General features: G+C 38.9%; 1 protein-coding gene across 1 annotated transcript in view; it reads right to left on the bottom strand.

Annotated features, from left to right (window-relative positions):
• Positions 1-14,818, bottom strand: part of SH3GL2 (SH3-domain GRB2-like 2) — a 146,559-nt gene extending 131,741 nt beyond the window's left edge. The window contains exon 1 of the mRNA XM_010857054.1: positions 14,644-14,818. Coding sequence (XP_010855356.1) covers positions 14,644-14,715 — 72 coding nt within the window. The 5' untranslated portion in view covers positions 14,716-14,818. The remainder of the gene's footprint in view (positions 1-14,643) is intronic.
• Between the last annotated feature and the right edge of the window lie 1,320 nt (positions 14,819-16,138).

Here is a 16,138-nt window from a genome sequence, read left to right as displayed (position 1 = left end):
AGATAAAAGAGGAATAAAACCTGATTCTGTCACTTTATTTTCCAAGCTAAATTGGACCACAAATAGCACCGAAGTTGGGAAAACAGGGCATGCTACTTGATGGCCCATTTACAATTCAAAAGGCAGGTTAAATTAGACAAAATCATGTCACGGATATAAAACAACTGTTTCTCCACATTCAAGCTAGAAATCACTGGAAAAGAAAAGTTACCAAGAGGTATTAGCCAAGACTGTGCAGAAAGGCACTCTCATACCTTTCTGCTAGGAATGAAAACTGGGATAGCCAAGGGGAATTTGGCAATACTTAACAAAATTACTTATGTGTTTTCCTTTAACCTAGCAACCTCACTTCCAGGAATCTACTCTACATATACACATCTAACATTATGAAAATATATATACATAAAGTTATCCACAGCAGCACTGTTTCTCATTGCAAAATACTAGAAACAACCAAAATTCAAATATTTAGGAAACCAGCTGAATAAACTATGTGATATCCAGACAAACAATACTGTAAGTGAAAAAGTGAAAATGTTAGTCTCTCAGTCAAGTCCAACTCTTTGCGATATCATGGCTGGTAGCCCACCAGGCTCCTCTGTCCATGGGACTTTCCAGGCAAGAATACTGGAGTGGGTTGCCATTTCCTTCTCTAGGGATCAAACCCAGATTTCCTGCATTGGCAGGCAGACTCTATCATCTGAGCCACCAGGGAAGCAAGCCTTTATGCTGCTGCAAAAGAAGAATGAGGATGGTGCCTATGAACTGGTATGTAATGACACCCAGAATATATTTTTAAGTAAAAAAAGGCAATGTTCACAAATATATACCATATATTACCTTGTGTGCATGAAAGAATGGGAAAATACATGGGCATATTCTTGCAAAAGGAAATAAAAGAAAGATATACCAGAATCTAATGGCACTTGTAGTCACTTACAGGTACTAGGAACTAGGATGTGAACAGGGTGAAAAGAATTGGAGCTGTGACACTTCTGAGTACATCTTTCACTTCTGAATCCATCTTAATATTTTCTATATTCAAATAAATAAAATCAGCAAGCATGAGTAGAGGGATCCTAAAATGGAATACAACAGAAACGTATGACCCAACTGTATTTCAAATAAAGAATATAATTACACTGAATAAAGGAAAAGGGAATAACCCCAAGTAACTTTTGAATGTGGTACTTTCACTACATACTTTCAGTCTAAGGATAAAATGAACCATTAACAAATTTTTTTTTCATGGTAGTACAGGTTAACGTGTATACCTGAAATTTTTTTAATTTTAAAAAACATAAATACAGTATACTAACACATATATATGGAATTTAGAAAGATGGTAACAATAACCCGGTGTACGAGACAGCAAAAGAGACACTGATGTACAGAACAGTTTTATGGACTCTGTGGGAGAGGGAGAGGGTGGGAAGATTTGGGAGAATGGCAATGAAACATGTAAAATATCATGTAGGAAACGTGTTGCCAGTCCAGGTTCGATGCATGACGCTGGATGCTTGGGGCTGGTGTACTGGGACGGCCCAGAGGGATGGTATGGGGAGGGAGGAGGGAGGAGGGTTCGGGATGGGGAACACATGTATACCTGTGGCGGATTCATTTTGATATTTGGCAAAACTAATACAATTATGTAAAGTTTAAAAATAAAATAAAATTAGAGAAAAAAAAAATAAAAAATAAAATAAAAAATAAAAATAAATAAATAAATAAAAATTCTAAAAAAATAAAAATATTTAGGCTTCCCTGATGGCTCAACATTAAGAAATCTGCCTGCAATGCAGAAAACCTGGGTTCGATCCCTGAGTCAAGAAGGTCTCCTGTGAAGGGAATGGCAACCAAATCCAGTCCTCTTGCCTGGAGAATTCCATGGGCAGAGGAACCTGGTGTCCACTGGGTCATAAAGAGTCGGACATAACTGATTGACTAACATGTTCACTTTTCACAGATTAGAGATTCTAAAAAGCATTTTTTTAAGGATTGAGCAAGTAGGTATATTGAGAATACTGGAAGCCAGGTTTTCCACAGATGGTGATCGAGTTACAAATTCAGAAAGGACAAATGCCAGAAAGAATTCTGTGGTACTGGACTGAAAGCGATGGTACCAGTAAGAAGTCATGGTTTTTGATGGATGGATGGATAGATGGACAGATAGCTACATACGTATACCCCATGTATATATGTATACACACATTATGTGTAATATGTCTGTCCATAGATTCTTTTTCTTTCTTTTCCGCTTTGACCTCCAAGAGGGCCTAAAAGTTATGACACCCTGGTAGCAGTGAACTCACCAAGCACAAAGATCTAAAAACTATTCTCCCATAAAATGAACTAGAGTTCCTTGGTGAGTTGGCTGATTCCAGGACTGAGGCAGAGAAGGGAAAAAATGATCTTGGAACTTTATGCTATGCACGAAAGTTAGAAAATAACTCAAATTATGATGAGGGCATGTCAAAAGGCTAAGAGCCAGGTTGAATGAGCTTCCTTTGGCCGAATTTGGGAGAATTTGAGCATCAAAAGTCAATTAGCAGTATTACAAACAATTATTAGCAGTTTACAAACAATTGACTAGGAATCCATGAGCTCATAAAATACAAATGAATAAGTAAATGAATAAATAAACAAGCAAAAAATATCTATTATAAATACACTATGAAGAAATATCAGACAAATCTAAATTTAGGTACATGGCACCCCACTCCAGTACTCTTGCTTGGAAAATCCCATGGATGGAGGAACCTGGTAGGCTGCAGTCCATGGGGTCGCTAAGAGTGGGACACGACTGAGCGACTTCACTTTCACTTTTGACTTTCCTGCATTGGAGAAGGAAATGGTAACCCACTCCAGTGTTCTTGCCTGGAGAATCCCAGGGATGGGGAGCCTAGTGGGATGCCGTCTATGGGGTCGCACAGAGTCGGACACGACTGAAGCAACTTAGCAGCAGCAGCAAAGAATAATTTGCCTGTACTCTTCAAAAATACCAAGGCCATGAAAGAACAAGTAAGGATGAATAATGTTTCCAAATTAAAAGAAACTAAAGCAACGCAACAATTAAATACTATTCATTCAAATGGATCTTGAATCCAATATTAGGGGAAATACTACAACAGTCATTATTGGGACAATAGATAAAATTTTATATGTATTCATTCTTATTAATGTACTAAGTTTATGTTAGAAAATGTGTTTGTTCTTAGGATATATGTATTGAAATACACAAGAGTTAGTTTACAGCTAACTCAAACAGTTCAGAAAAATACAGTATATATACAAGAGGAAAGAACTAATATTAAAGCCAATGAAGCACATGGTTAAACCTTTGTGAGTTGGTAAAGTGTATGTATAGTAGGTTTTTAAGCTAATCACTGAATGTTTCTGTAAGTTTGATATCATTTTAAAACAAGAAGTTACTCAAAAGCTATCATTTTCTTTAAAAAATAATTACAGCAAAGAAATAGAAACATTCATTTTTCAAGCAAAGAAAATCTTCTTAAACCTCCCTCTGTGTTTTGAATGAATCTCCCCCTGAAATGTCACTGTTCTCTAGAGAGTTGAGAGAATTAAAGGGAAAAGAAGATGAGTTAGGAGAGAAATGTTATGCATGGAAGTAGTTGAAAATATTTCTTGAGTCTTCCCAAGAAGCATTTTTGAATTTTCTATACAATCACAGAGTCAGTCATTTCCCTTTTCTTTGTCAAATAAGTTTGTTTCTCATATATTTGACATTAATATATTTCCATATATAATGTATATATGGAATATATTTCCATATAACTAAGATCATGGCATCCAGTCCCATCACTTCATGGCAAATAGATGGGGAAACAATGGAAACAGTGATAGACTTTATTTTCTTGTGCTCCAAAATCACTGCAGATGGTGACTGCAGCCATGAAATTAAAAGATGCTTGCTCCTTGGAAGAAAAGCTATGACCAACCTAAACAGCATATTAAAAAGCAGAGAGATTACTTTGCCAACAAAGGTCCATCTAGTCAAATCTACGGTTTTTCCAGTAGTCATGTATGGATATGAGAGTTGAACTATAAAGAAAGCTAAGCACTGAAGAATTGATGCTTTTGAACTGTGGCATTGGAGAAGACTCTTGACAGTCTCTTGGACTGCAAGGAGATCCAACCAGTCCATCCTAAAGGAGATCAGTCCTGGGTGTTCATTGGAAGGACTGATGTTGAAGCTGAAACTCCAATACTTTGGCCACCTGATGTGAAGAACTGACTTATTTGAAAAGACCCTGATGCTGGGAAAGATTGAAGGCAGGAGGAGTAGGGGACAACAGAGGATGAAATGGTTGGATGGCATCACTGACTCAATGGACATGAGTTTAGTAAGCTCCTGGAGTTGGCGATGGACAGGGAAACCTGGCGTGCTGCAGTCCACGGGGTCGCAAAGAGTCAGACACGACTGAGTGACTGAACTGAACTGAACTGATATATAATGTATTTAAATGCAAACCTTTTCTGATCCTTGAACTCCCTCAGGATCATGTGAGTTCAAAATCACTATAATTTCCTTTTTTAAAGAGCAAAAAACTAAAGCCAAGACATATAATATTGTGCCTTGTATAATAATACATCTCAGGATCAATAACGCAAGGCAAGCCAAGAACCAAAAATTCCATGAGTCTGAGCCAGTTTCCACATCACAATTGCCTTGACTTGACATGTCTTCCCTTCCATGTTTCTAGATACTACCTATGGTAAGAGAAATAGTAATGGGAAGCCCACTTTGCTATCATATTCATGGGAATTCATGTTTACTTATAAAAGATTAGAAAAAACAATATCACTGTTTTAACCAGAGATTTAATAACAGTGTTCCCAATTGCTACTCCTTAATTGCTACCAACTTCATTTAGGCAAATTCAATGAAAGCTTTTTCATATGAATACAGGAAGGCTAAAACTAAAGACCATTTGCAAAGAACTTTTTTTTTTTTTTTTTACTGATAGCCATAATTTCTGTTTCAGAATTTTTCTCCCTTAGCACTCTTTCATTTAAAACTGCCACAGGTGGTGACTATAACCCAGAGATGCTGGTTGGTAGAGTGTCTGTTTCCATACCTGAAAAAAAAAAGTTCCTTTCACAAGTAAAATGGTGAGTCTCTAATCCACGCTATTCCAATAGATATTTTTCAGTTTCATCAGAGAGGCTTATTTTTGCTTTTGCTTTGTAACTGCTATTTCATTTTCTAACTGAAGTTCAGCCACTGGGAGCAACTTCACTTTAATTACAGATGCATTAACAGTAAGTCTGCAGTGCTGAGGCATGGATTAAACCATCTCACAGTAGATTCATATTAGCCTTCACATCTCTATGACGGATCAGTCACCAGAACCATTAATGAGAATATAATTAACAATTAACTACTAAATGTCAGATTTCAGTCACATAACAACAACTAATCCATCTTTGTGAACTTAGTGCTCATGTTTTTTGATACCAGAATTCCTATTTCCTTGATTCACAACTTTGCTAAAAGCCAAATTTATCTTTTGTAAAACATACAGGTTAAAATTAAAGCCTAACAGAAATAAAATGCATAACATTTCAAACCTTTAGAAGGGAAATCACAAAAAAATTTAATCCATACAATAAATAGGGGGAAACAATAAAAAAAGAAAAAGCATTAGCACATAGTAAAGAGAAAAATCAAAAGTAAATAGAATATGGAGGAAAAAAACAGAGGAAATAAATCTCAATATAACAGCCATCACAGTTGATGTATCGGTCCTATACAAAAAATCACCAGCTAAGAGATCAATTTTCAGTTGGATTTTTTTTTAATTCTAGCAATATGCCATTTAAAAGAGATCCATCTAAAATATAATTGCATTGCTCTGGTATGGTTATTACTATATGCTGATATTTCAGCGATCACATCTATGTGTCTTTTTTGACACCAATAAATGCTTAGCTGCTTTGGTTTCTCTTAATTCCTGTGTGGAATAAGCACCCAAAGAGGTTGACAACTTTCTCCATAAAATGAAGCACAAAGAAACAATACGTAACTGTCAAGAATGCTTTGTTATAAAGCCTGTGGCTATCTTTTGTCACCTAACATATTAACTCCTTTCTTTCACATTAGACTATATCCTCCCCAAGAGGTTTATTCAGAAAGGATTTGAACAGAAAGCATAGAAGTTTACATGTGTTACTGTGAAATGTGAAACACGTTAATTGTATGTGCTAATGGAGCATGCTGTAGTCCACGGGGTCCCAAAGACTCAGACATGCCCGAGCAACTGAACAACAACAAACGTGTCAAAAAAAGAGGCCCAAATATTTGAACATCTGCCTAACAATCACTAAAAGCAAGAAGAATAACTTATCCAGTTCATTTTATAGAGAGGGAACTGGAAGTTCTGGTGCTCAAGTTTGCTCAACAACCATGAGGAGGACAAAGACATGATAGTCTTTCTATAAATCTAGAGAGCTGATGGTGACAGGCTCAGATACTAAACTCAGGGGACATTGCAAGGTGAGAACACGTCCCTTGTACGGTATCAAAAACCCTACCCTGTGGTTTCTTTGCATTTGTTCAGCGGGGCACCCTCTGTTTCCCATTAGGCAGCCTTGCAAATATCTGGAGACCTAATATTATGTAGGCACTGCAGATGGTGACTGCAGCCATGAAATTAAAAGATGCTTGCTCCTTGGAAAGAAAGCTATGACAAACCTAGACAGTGCATCAAAAAGCAGAGCATCACTTTGCTCACAAAAGTTCATATAGTCAAAGCTATGGTTTTTCCACTAGTCATGTACAGCTGTGAGAGCTGGACCATAAAGAAAGCAGAGCATCTTAAGAATTGATGCTTTCGAACTGTGGTGCTGGAGAAGAGTCCTGAGAGTCCCTTGGACAGCAAGGTGATCAAACTAGTCAATCCTAAAGGAAATTGACCCTGAATATTCATTGGAAGGACTGATGCTGAAGCTGAAACTCCAAAACTTTGGCCACCTGATATGAAGACCCTACTCACTGGAAAAGACCCTGATTCTGGGAAAGATTGAAGGCAAAAGGAGAATGGACATCACAGGATGAGATGGTTAGATAGCATCACCAACTCAATGGACATGAATTTGAGCAAACGCCAGGAGACAGTGGAGGACACAGAAACTTGGGATGCTGCAGTCCATGAGGTTGGAAAGAGTAGGACATGACTTAGTGACTGAACAACAACAAAGCCATCTCTTCTTTGAGGTATACCATGCTCACTACTCTGGGCACACTAGGGCCAGCACTTTACAAAAAATCATCTCACCATGGAGACAACAACATCCGACTCTCAGCAAATGATATGATTAGGTAGAAAAGTCGCAGAGATAGAGAACTGAACAACACATCAACCACCAAGATCTAATTGACCTTTATGGAACACACCACCCAACAACAGCAGAATACACTCTTTATCAAGCGCCCAGGGAATATTCACCAAGACACATCACATCCTGGGTCATAAAACAAACCTCGACAGGTGAAAAGAACCGAAATTATCCAGAGTATATCCTCCCAACATGATGGTATCAAACCAGAAACCAGTAGCTGAAAGACAGTAAGAAAATCATCTCATTGTAACCATCCCAACATATCTTTGAGAAAAGTGCTCCAACACACTTTTACACTTACTGAGAGTGAGGCTCAGAGAAGCTATGTTTCCTATGTAAGGCCATAAGCATGAAGTGTTAAAGTCAAACATTTTATTCAAGAATATCTGACTCCAAAGTCTATAGTTTCCACAATACTTTGTTACCTCTTTAACAAGCAGAGCTTCCAATTCAGCAGTTGCCAAACTTGATCATACCCTCCCATGTTAGTTTTTTTAAAAGCATGTAATCCAAATGTTTTTTATTCATGTATTATAGTCCTACTATCTAAGTCCACATATAAAAAGTAGACATTTTGAAAAGATACTTGTCTAAATAAAAATGAATAGAAGTTCTAATATTTTCTTTGTGTAACACGGTGATGGTCATGGTATCCCTCGAGGTTTAGCATTTCATCTAAAACCCTACCTCTTTTCCACCTGCTTTTGAGGTACTTTCTTCCCCATCTTTACTCTTGCTGTTCATTTTTCACCAGATTATAGCACTGCCTATTTATCCTTGTTCAATTACAGTCCACTGCTCCATGCTATAAAGATATCTTTCCATCCCAGGTCTGGGATCCATCATGGACGGTCACTCCCAGCTTCACACGAGCTGCTATACTGCTGGACCTGCCCTCAACAGCTTTATCCAACCAAGAACAGAAATTTTAACAGTACATGGTCTATTCTTCAGTTTGTCAAACTGGGATTACCAACAACGTTGAGCCTAATTTTTCAGCTACTTTTAATTTCACTTAATTGTTCTCACAAACTATACTTCACCATTTTCTTTCTAGGATATCATACAAGATTTTTTTCAAACACCCTGTGGAAGTTTAAGAGTGGTATATACCACTTTTCAGAAGTTTACTACTGGAAGAAACCTTGAGAACCAACCAGTCCAAAGGCCTCAGTTTACCTGGGAGAACACTCTGATTCAGAGAAGTTAAGTGGTTCTCTCAGGTGACCCAGGCAACCGAGATAGAATCTAGTTCAGGGCTGACATCACCTGGGTTAAACTTGGGCTATCACTACATCATCAGTGGCCTAAAAGAGAAAAAGGGAAACCCTGATGGAGCATGTGATGTATGCCAAGTGTTACATTCAATGCTACATACTGTCTTATCAAAACCTCCATTTACTGGCAAGACAGTAAATACCTACACAATCAGCTAGACAGTGTAAGTGAATGAGAAGGGAAGGTATAAATCAGCTGGAAGCAGTGGTCCCACCCAAAGGGCCCACAGCTTAAGCAGCCAGTCAGAGATGCCAGGACAAGAATGCCAGATCTGATTTCTTCTGATGCTTACATGTCAGCAGCTACTTCAAATCTGACAAGTTCTGGTCAAAGAAACCATCTCCAAATGGCAAACCACTCAGTGTACGCCAGGCATTGTGCATACATCCTCTTACCATGTTCTTTCCACAACCAGGGCTTTAATGGATGTGGCACTTGTAGCTCAGAGATTAAATAAGGTTGCCAACACAACTAAGAATCCCAGACCACCTGACCTGCCTCTTGAGAAACCTGCATGCAGGTCAGGAAGCAACAATTAGAATTGGACATGGAACAACAGACTGTCAAGAACAACAGTATGTCAAGGCTGTATATTGTCACCCTGCTTATTTAACTTATATGCAGAGTTCATCATGAGAAACACTGGGCTGGATGAAGCACAAGCTGGAATCAAGATTGACAAGAGAAATATCAATAACCTCAGATATGCAGATGATACCACCCTTATGGCAGAAAGCAAAGAAGAACTAAACAGCCTCTTGACGAAAGTGAAAGAGGAGAGGGAAAAAACTGGCTTAAAGCTCAATATTCAGAAAACTAAGATCATGGCATCTGGTCCCATCACTTCATGGCAAATGGATGGAGAAACAGTGGAAACAGTGGCTGACTTTATTTTGGGGGGCTCCAAAATCACTGCAGATGGTGATTGCAGCCATGAAATTAAAAGATGCTTACTCCTTGGAAGGAAAGTTATGACCAACCTAGACAGCATATTAAAAAGCAGAGACATTACTTTGTCAATAAATGTCCGTCTAGTCAAGGCTATGGTTTTTCCAGTAGTCATGTATGGATGTCAGAGTTGGACTATAAAGAAAGCTGAGTGCTGAAGAATTGATGCTTTTGAACTGTGGTGTTGGTCAAGACTCTTGAGAGTCCCTGGGACTGCAAGGAGATCCAACCAGTCCACCCTAAAGGAGATCAGTCCTGGGTGTTCATTGGAAGGACTGATGTTGAAGCTGAAACTCCAATACTTTGGCCACCTCATGCAAAGAGCTGACTCATTTGAAAAGACCCTGCTGGTGGGAAAGATTGAGGGCAGGAGGAGAAGGGGACGACAGAGGATGAGATGGTTGGATGGCATCACTGACTCAATGGACATGGGTTTGGGTGAACTCCAGGAGTTGGTGATGGACAGAGAGGCCTGGTGTGCTGAGTTCATGGGGTCACAAAGAGTCGGACACAACTGAGCGACTGAACTGAACTGAACATAACAAACAAGTGGCCGAGTCATATTTCAAGCCCGTTTAATAAACACCTCCATGATACTGCCTCATTTGATCCCTGTAGCCACCTTAGAACAGTTATCATTCTCCATGTCTGCAGATGGGGGCAAGCAAGTCAGAGACTAGTAAATTCTCACCTGACATACCAAAAACTCAGTTCTATGTCTTCCAGTTTTAATAGGGACGAAGGACTCTTAAGCACTGAGTCTTAAATTAGAAGGTATTTCTTGACTTCAGCTTTTTATTTAGTTTGGAGGTCACTGTCCAGATTCTTGTGCCTCTAAAGTAAGCCAATTTCAACTTAAATCAAACAAATAACACTAAATTTGAATTATATCTGATAACATAATCATAAACCCTGAGAGTGTACTTATTTCTGTGTTTTAGCACCAGTTCCTAACTTGAATACAAGAGGACATGTAAATACAATATTCTGTATAACTAGGACTAGTTCTCTCCCTGAATCTAAATGCTAAAGTCCAAAGATGAACTATTCTATTTTCTGAACCTCTACTCATTCATAAACCTCTCTCCAGCCCAGGGACATACAGAATATGTTGGTGTGAAAATGTACGCACTCACCACACTTACTTCAGGGGCTGACAGGAACTCCAGGGATAACTTCCCTGGTGGCTCAGTGGTAAAGAATCTGCCTGCAATGCAGGAGGATCACAGGAGGCATGGGTTTGATCCCTCGGTCGGGAAGATCCTTTGGAGTAAGATATGGCAATCTGCTCCAGTATTCGTGGCTGGGAAATTTCACGGACAGAGCAGTCTGGTGGGCTACAGTTCATGGGATCACAAAGAGTCAGACATGACTGAGCATGCATGAGCACTCCACTCCACTCTCCACACCTACCAAGCATCTCAAAAATAAATGTAATGGTTCCCATCCTACAGCTGCAGCATCTACTGCTAAGCCTGCACGTGGGGCTGAGAGTCATCCCAGGAACACACATTAGAGGCCAAAGAGAACGAAGCATTGTCTGGGGAAGGGATCAGAGCCAAGCAGGGCCTTCCTTCATAATTTAGGATCCCAATGTATGTACAGGGAGGTGCTTCCTTCCCTCTCTCCTTTCCCTCTTTCCCTGCAACTGTATATTCCCTCCCTAGGACCCTCTTCTGCTGCTGCTACTGCTGCTAAGTAGCTTCAGTCGTGTCTGACTCTTTGCGACCCCATAGACGGCAGCCCACCAGGCCCCCTCGTCCCTGGGATTCTCCAGGCAAGAATACTGGAGTGGGTTGCCATTTCCTTCTCCAATACATGAAAGTGAAAAAATAAAGTGAAGTCGCTCAGTAGTGTCCAACTCCTAGCAACTCCATGGACTGCAGCCCACCAGGCCCCTCCGTCCATGGGATTTTCCAGACAAGAGTACTGGAGTGGGGTGCCATCGCCTTCTCCAAGGACCCTCTTCTACCTCTAGTTAATTCCCTAGGAATTACCACTAACAAGATAATTTCCATCATCTTTTCTCTGTCTCTCATGAAAAGTCACTTGAGCCTTTGTTTGGCTCCATTCTTACTCAAAGGAAAATAATCTCATGTCTGATGTCCTATTTAATCAGTTACTTCTTAGGGATATTTGCATTTTCAGCAGGAGCTCCCAGAGATGGGAAGACTTAACCTAAAGGACTCGTTTATCTTGGTAGGTTTTCTAGTCCTTTGGTAGGCAAGGGGTGTTGACATCAAGGTACCGCTTGGAGGACTTCAGTCACATTAATGCAGCTTCAAGCAATCTTCAAATAAATAACCAGTATTTTTAAAAAATATTTGCTATGGGGGATATCTCACAATGTTCATAAATGATTTAGATGAGGTTATATTTTTAAATGCCTAACACTGTAGATGGTATAAATAGTAAACATTTAATAAGCAATATTGTTTGGTATTGTTTTTTATTAATTGTTATTACAAGCCCATTTTCTTTCACACATCCAGTATGATGATCCAGTGAAATTCAGATGAAATAAAACTTTTGTTAGACATCCCAATGGGAGGGGGATTAAAATATGCCACAAAAAGAAATCAGACAAAGAGGAAGCATTATAATTAGCTACTGAAAAAAGCAATGGTATCAGAAATGGCTACTCACCTTGCTATGGTTGTCTGAACAAAATAAATGTAGATTTTACTTTTCTTCCTAGAAAAGGAAAAAGTATCCGGAGGAAACTGACTTCAAACATCAACACTACACAGCTCTCACGAAAAAAGGAAATGATTTTTTCCCTTGTAAGCAGCCTACTGAAGGGATAGCACCAGACACTCCAGACTGAGGCTTTTCATTAACAATTTATAAATGACTGTTAAAAGGGCAGCAACTTAATCACTCTTCATTAAACCAACTTTCTGCAGCCAGAGTAGACTATGTGGTATGAATACCAGAAAGAGGCACTTCCCAACAACTTGGCCTCAAGAGCAAGACTATGGGAAGCACCTCTTACAGTCCTGCCTGGAGTTGGTCGATTAATCCAATTCTGGATGCTCATCTATAACAGCCGTCCAACAACACACAGTTTTTATTAAGCCATTAAAATTACGTGGTATCTCCATGTTGAGAGCACTGTAAAATGAGTATGCTGAAAATCTTTCATTATAATCACTGAGGGGTAGGGTCAACCTCTTCTGTTCCTGGAATAATAATTAAAATGATAACCAATTTCCACTGTGTGCTGGACACTGTCTTAGGGCTTTACATATTGTGACTCATTTAACACTTACAAGTACCTTACATCAAAGAAACTATTATTATCCCCTTTTGCACACAATAAATACAAAGTATAGAGAGATTAAGTAATTAGCTCAAGTCACTATGTGAGGGCCAAGAATGCTAACTAACAGCATGTGTAGGCTGCTTCCCTGTTTACAAAGCACATTAGCTCTCTGGTCCTTATAACTGTTTTGTGAGGCAGGTATTTTTACTTCTGTTCCTAATCCATAGATGAAGAAACCAAATAGAGAGGTAAATAACTTGCCTAAAGGCACAAGTAGAGGCGTTAACATCAGAAACCAAGTCAACCACAATAGCCTACCCAGGCATGCCCTGTGAGGCCCTCCTGCCAGAGATCTCACCTCTGAATGGGATGACTGGGGGACTTTGAGGGCCATCTGCCCCTTACATCTCTCTGCTTTCCTGCCCCCAATTCTCCAACTGGTCACATGTACACACCTTTATCAGTGTTACTATATTTAATTAAAATGGCCCATTCATACATTTTTGTCTCTGATTAGACAAGAAGCTCCTGGAAGGCAGGACTATGTGTTATTCATCACATAATATACTCATTCTCAATATAAAGTGGCTGGCAACTAGTAGGCACTAAAAAAAGCTGAACTGAAATACTAATTCAGTGTGCTTAAGTTTATTAGATTGTATTTCTCTTTGAGGTAAATGACTAACCTTTATTTCATGGCCATTCCCTAGGAACAGTCACATTTTGCTCATAATTTAAAATGCCTGTCTATACTACCATGAGTGAGTGAGTGAGTGAAGTTGCTCAGGCGTGTCCGACTCTTTGCGACCCTGTGGACTGTTGCCTTCCAGGCTCCTCCATCCATGGGATTCTCCAGGCAAGAATACTGGAGTGGGTTGCCATTTCCTTCTCCATTATACTACCATAGAATACTTCAATTATGTAGCACCTGACAATGTTTTGCATTAAATGAAATCAGCTTTTCAATCTATACCATGGATTAACAAATAAACTACTTCTTGTTTATGCTATTTTCCTAACCTAAACTGTGTACTAGTTAGCTTGTCAGGCAATCACGTATATTTTTTAAGCAAACATGAGAATATCCATTGAAAATCTTTTTCTGATAAGCATTAAAGATGCTCAAACATGTTCCTCAAGATGCATGAATGTAATTTAAGTAGCTACTTATTATTTATTTATTATTTCTTCTTTGCATGTCTGAGAGTACGTTGAAAGATACCAATCACAGGCACATACTTTAACAATTTACTATTTATTATTGAGTGTCTGTGATATTATAAATATAACTGATAATTTTTACCAATGTACAGTAGGCAAAGTTATCTGTATTACTTGTAATCTATACAGCAATGGCATGGAATTATTTTTCTGAATTATGGAATTCTTGAGATTCAGATATAGTTAAAACCTCAACTTTCAATAAACTATTTTATAACTTTCAATAAATGGACTATTTTATCTACCGATTTTATGATATATTGGTCAGTTAATCCTCTGAGAAAACATTACATTTTAAATAATATTAAAATTTCCTCTAGAATATCCATTCATGGTTAACTTTCTTAGTGCAAACCTGTCCATCAAAATAACTAAAATTGAAAAGACTCCTATAGAAATGATTGAGATAATATCATGCACAGCTTCAACAAGACAATTCAAATAGAAAAGAAATTCAGTATTGCCTGTTTGGTAACGGAGAAATAATCTTTAGAAAACCAATCTAAGGACTGAGTTCTAGACTCATCTAAAGTCAAACTCTGCTCCTCAGTACACAGTCACCTACTCACTCTGCTTAAAGAGCTGTGGGGAGGAAGGAAGAGGCACTGCATTCCCCCTGTATTTCTTCTCCAAATCCTCATCGCACTTTTTCAACTAAATGCCTCAGATTTTATCTTTCCTACATCATCATGTTTAATGTTTATCATGTATTCCATTTTGGGACAAAGAAAAATCCCAGCAACTCTGAGATCAGTTGGCACTGTATCACTAGCCAGCACCAACATTCCTTAAAAGCAAAACCAGGTTAATGAATGACCATAAAAGTCAAATGACCGAAGCCTCTGGGTAGAACACAAGAATTGTTTTTCTAAAGAACCTAAGTTTTAAACTTATCTTTGAGGCATTTTTGACGTTTTTAATCTGAAAGTAGAACTTGGTCACAGATATTATCTAATCCATTCAGAAAGATAAACGATGAAACATCATTAGATACTAATTTTACAATAAATTGTAGTCTTCTGGAATGCTGGATTGATTTTCTTTTTTCCCCTTTACAGTTTTCCCACTCATGTACCCTGGCTCAAAGCCTCATAGGGGTCCAGAGCATTTCCAGAGAAAAAGGAAAGTGCATGCTGATCCAGTTCCTCTCTTCCTCACTGCCCTCTGCTGAGGGATTTTTCACAGAAAGGCAAAGAACTGTTTGATGTCTGAACATCTGCTGAACACTGAACCATGGTTTCTTCCTGGACCCGTTTAATCTCACTGCAGACCTCCCATCACATTCTCAGGGAGCAGAATGTCTCTGTCATTAAAAGGAACAATTTAGATGGAAAATGTCCTCATGTTACCACACCCAGTTATTTTTCTTTTTTTTTACTATTACCTCATTGACTCTACATATTATACTCTTAAAGTTGCAATAGGGTGTTACACTTCTGTCACAAAACAATGTGTTCTTTTATCTTTTATACACTACTTCTTGTTTACATTAACTTACTGGTTAATATAGTCAGTGCAGTTCAGTCACTCAGTCGTATCCAACTCTTTGTGACCCCATGAACTACAGCACGCCAGGCCTCCCTGTCCATCACCAACTCCTGGAGTTCACTCAGACTCACATCCATCGAGTTGGTGATGCCATCCAGCCATCTCATCCTCTGTCATCCCCTTCTCCTCCTGCCCCCAATCCCTCCCAGGATCAGGGTCTTTTCCAATGAGTCAACTCTTCGCATGAGGTGGCCAAAGTACTGGAGTTTCAGCTTTAGCATCATTCCTTCCAAAGAAATCCCAGGGTTGATCTCCTTCAGAATGGACTGGTTGGATCTCCTTGCAGTCCAAGGGACTCTCAAGAGTCTTCTCCAACACCACAGTTCAAAAGCATCAATTCTTCGGCGCTCAGCCTTCTTCACAGTCCAACTCTCACATCCATACATGACCACAGGAAAAACCATAGTCTTGACTAGATGGACCTTTGTTGGCAAAGTAATGTCTCTGCTTTTCAATATGCTATCTAGGTTGATCATAACTTTCCTTCCAAGGAGTAAGCATCTTTTAATTTCATGG

Source organism: Bison bison, unplaced genomic scaffold (genome assembly GCF_000754665.1).
Source record: "Bison bison bison isolate TAMUID 2011002044 unplaced genomic scaffold, Bison_UMD1.0 scf7180017864376, whole genome shotgun sequence".
NCBI classification, from domain to species: Eukaryota; Metazoa; Chordata; class Mammalia; order Artiodactyla; family Bovidae; genus Bison; species Bison bison.
The sequence above is the reverse complement of the archived record's forward strand: the minus strand, read 5'-3'. Positions and strand labels throughout refer to the sequence as shown.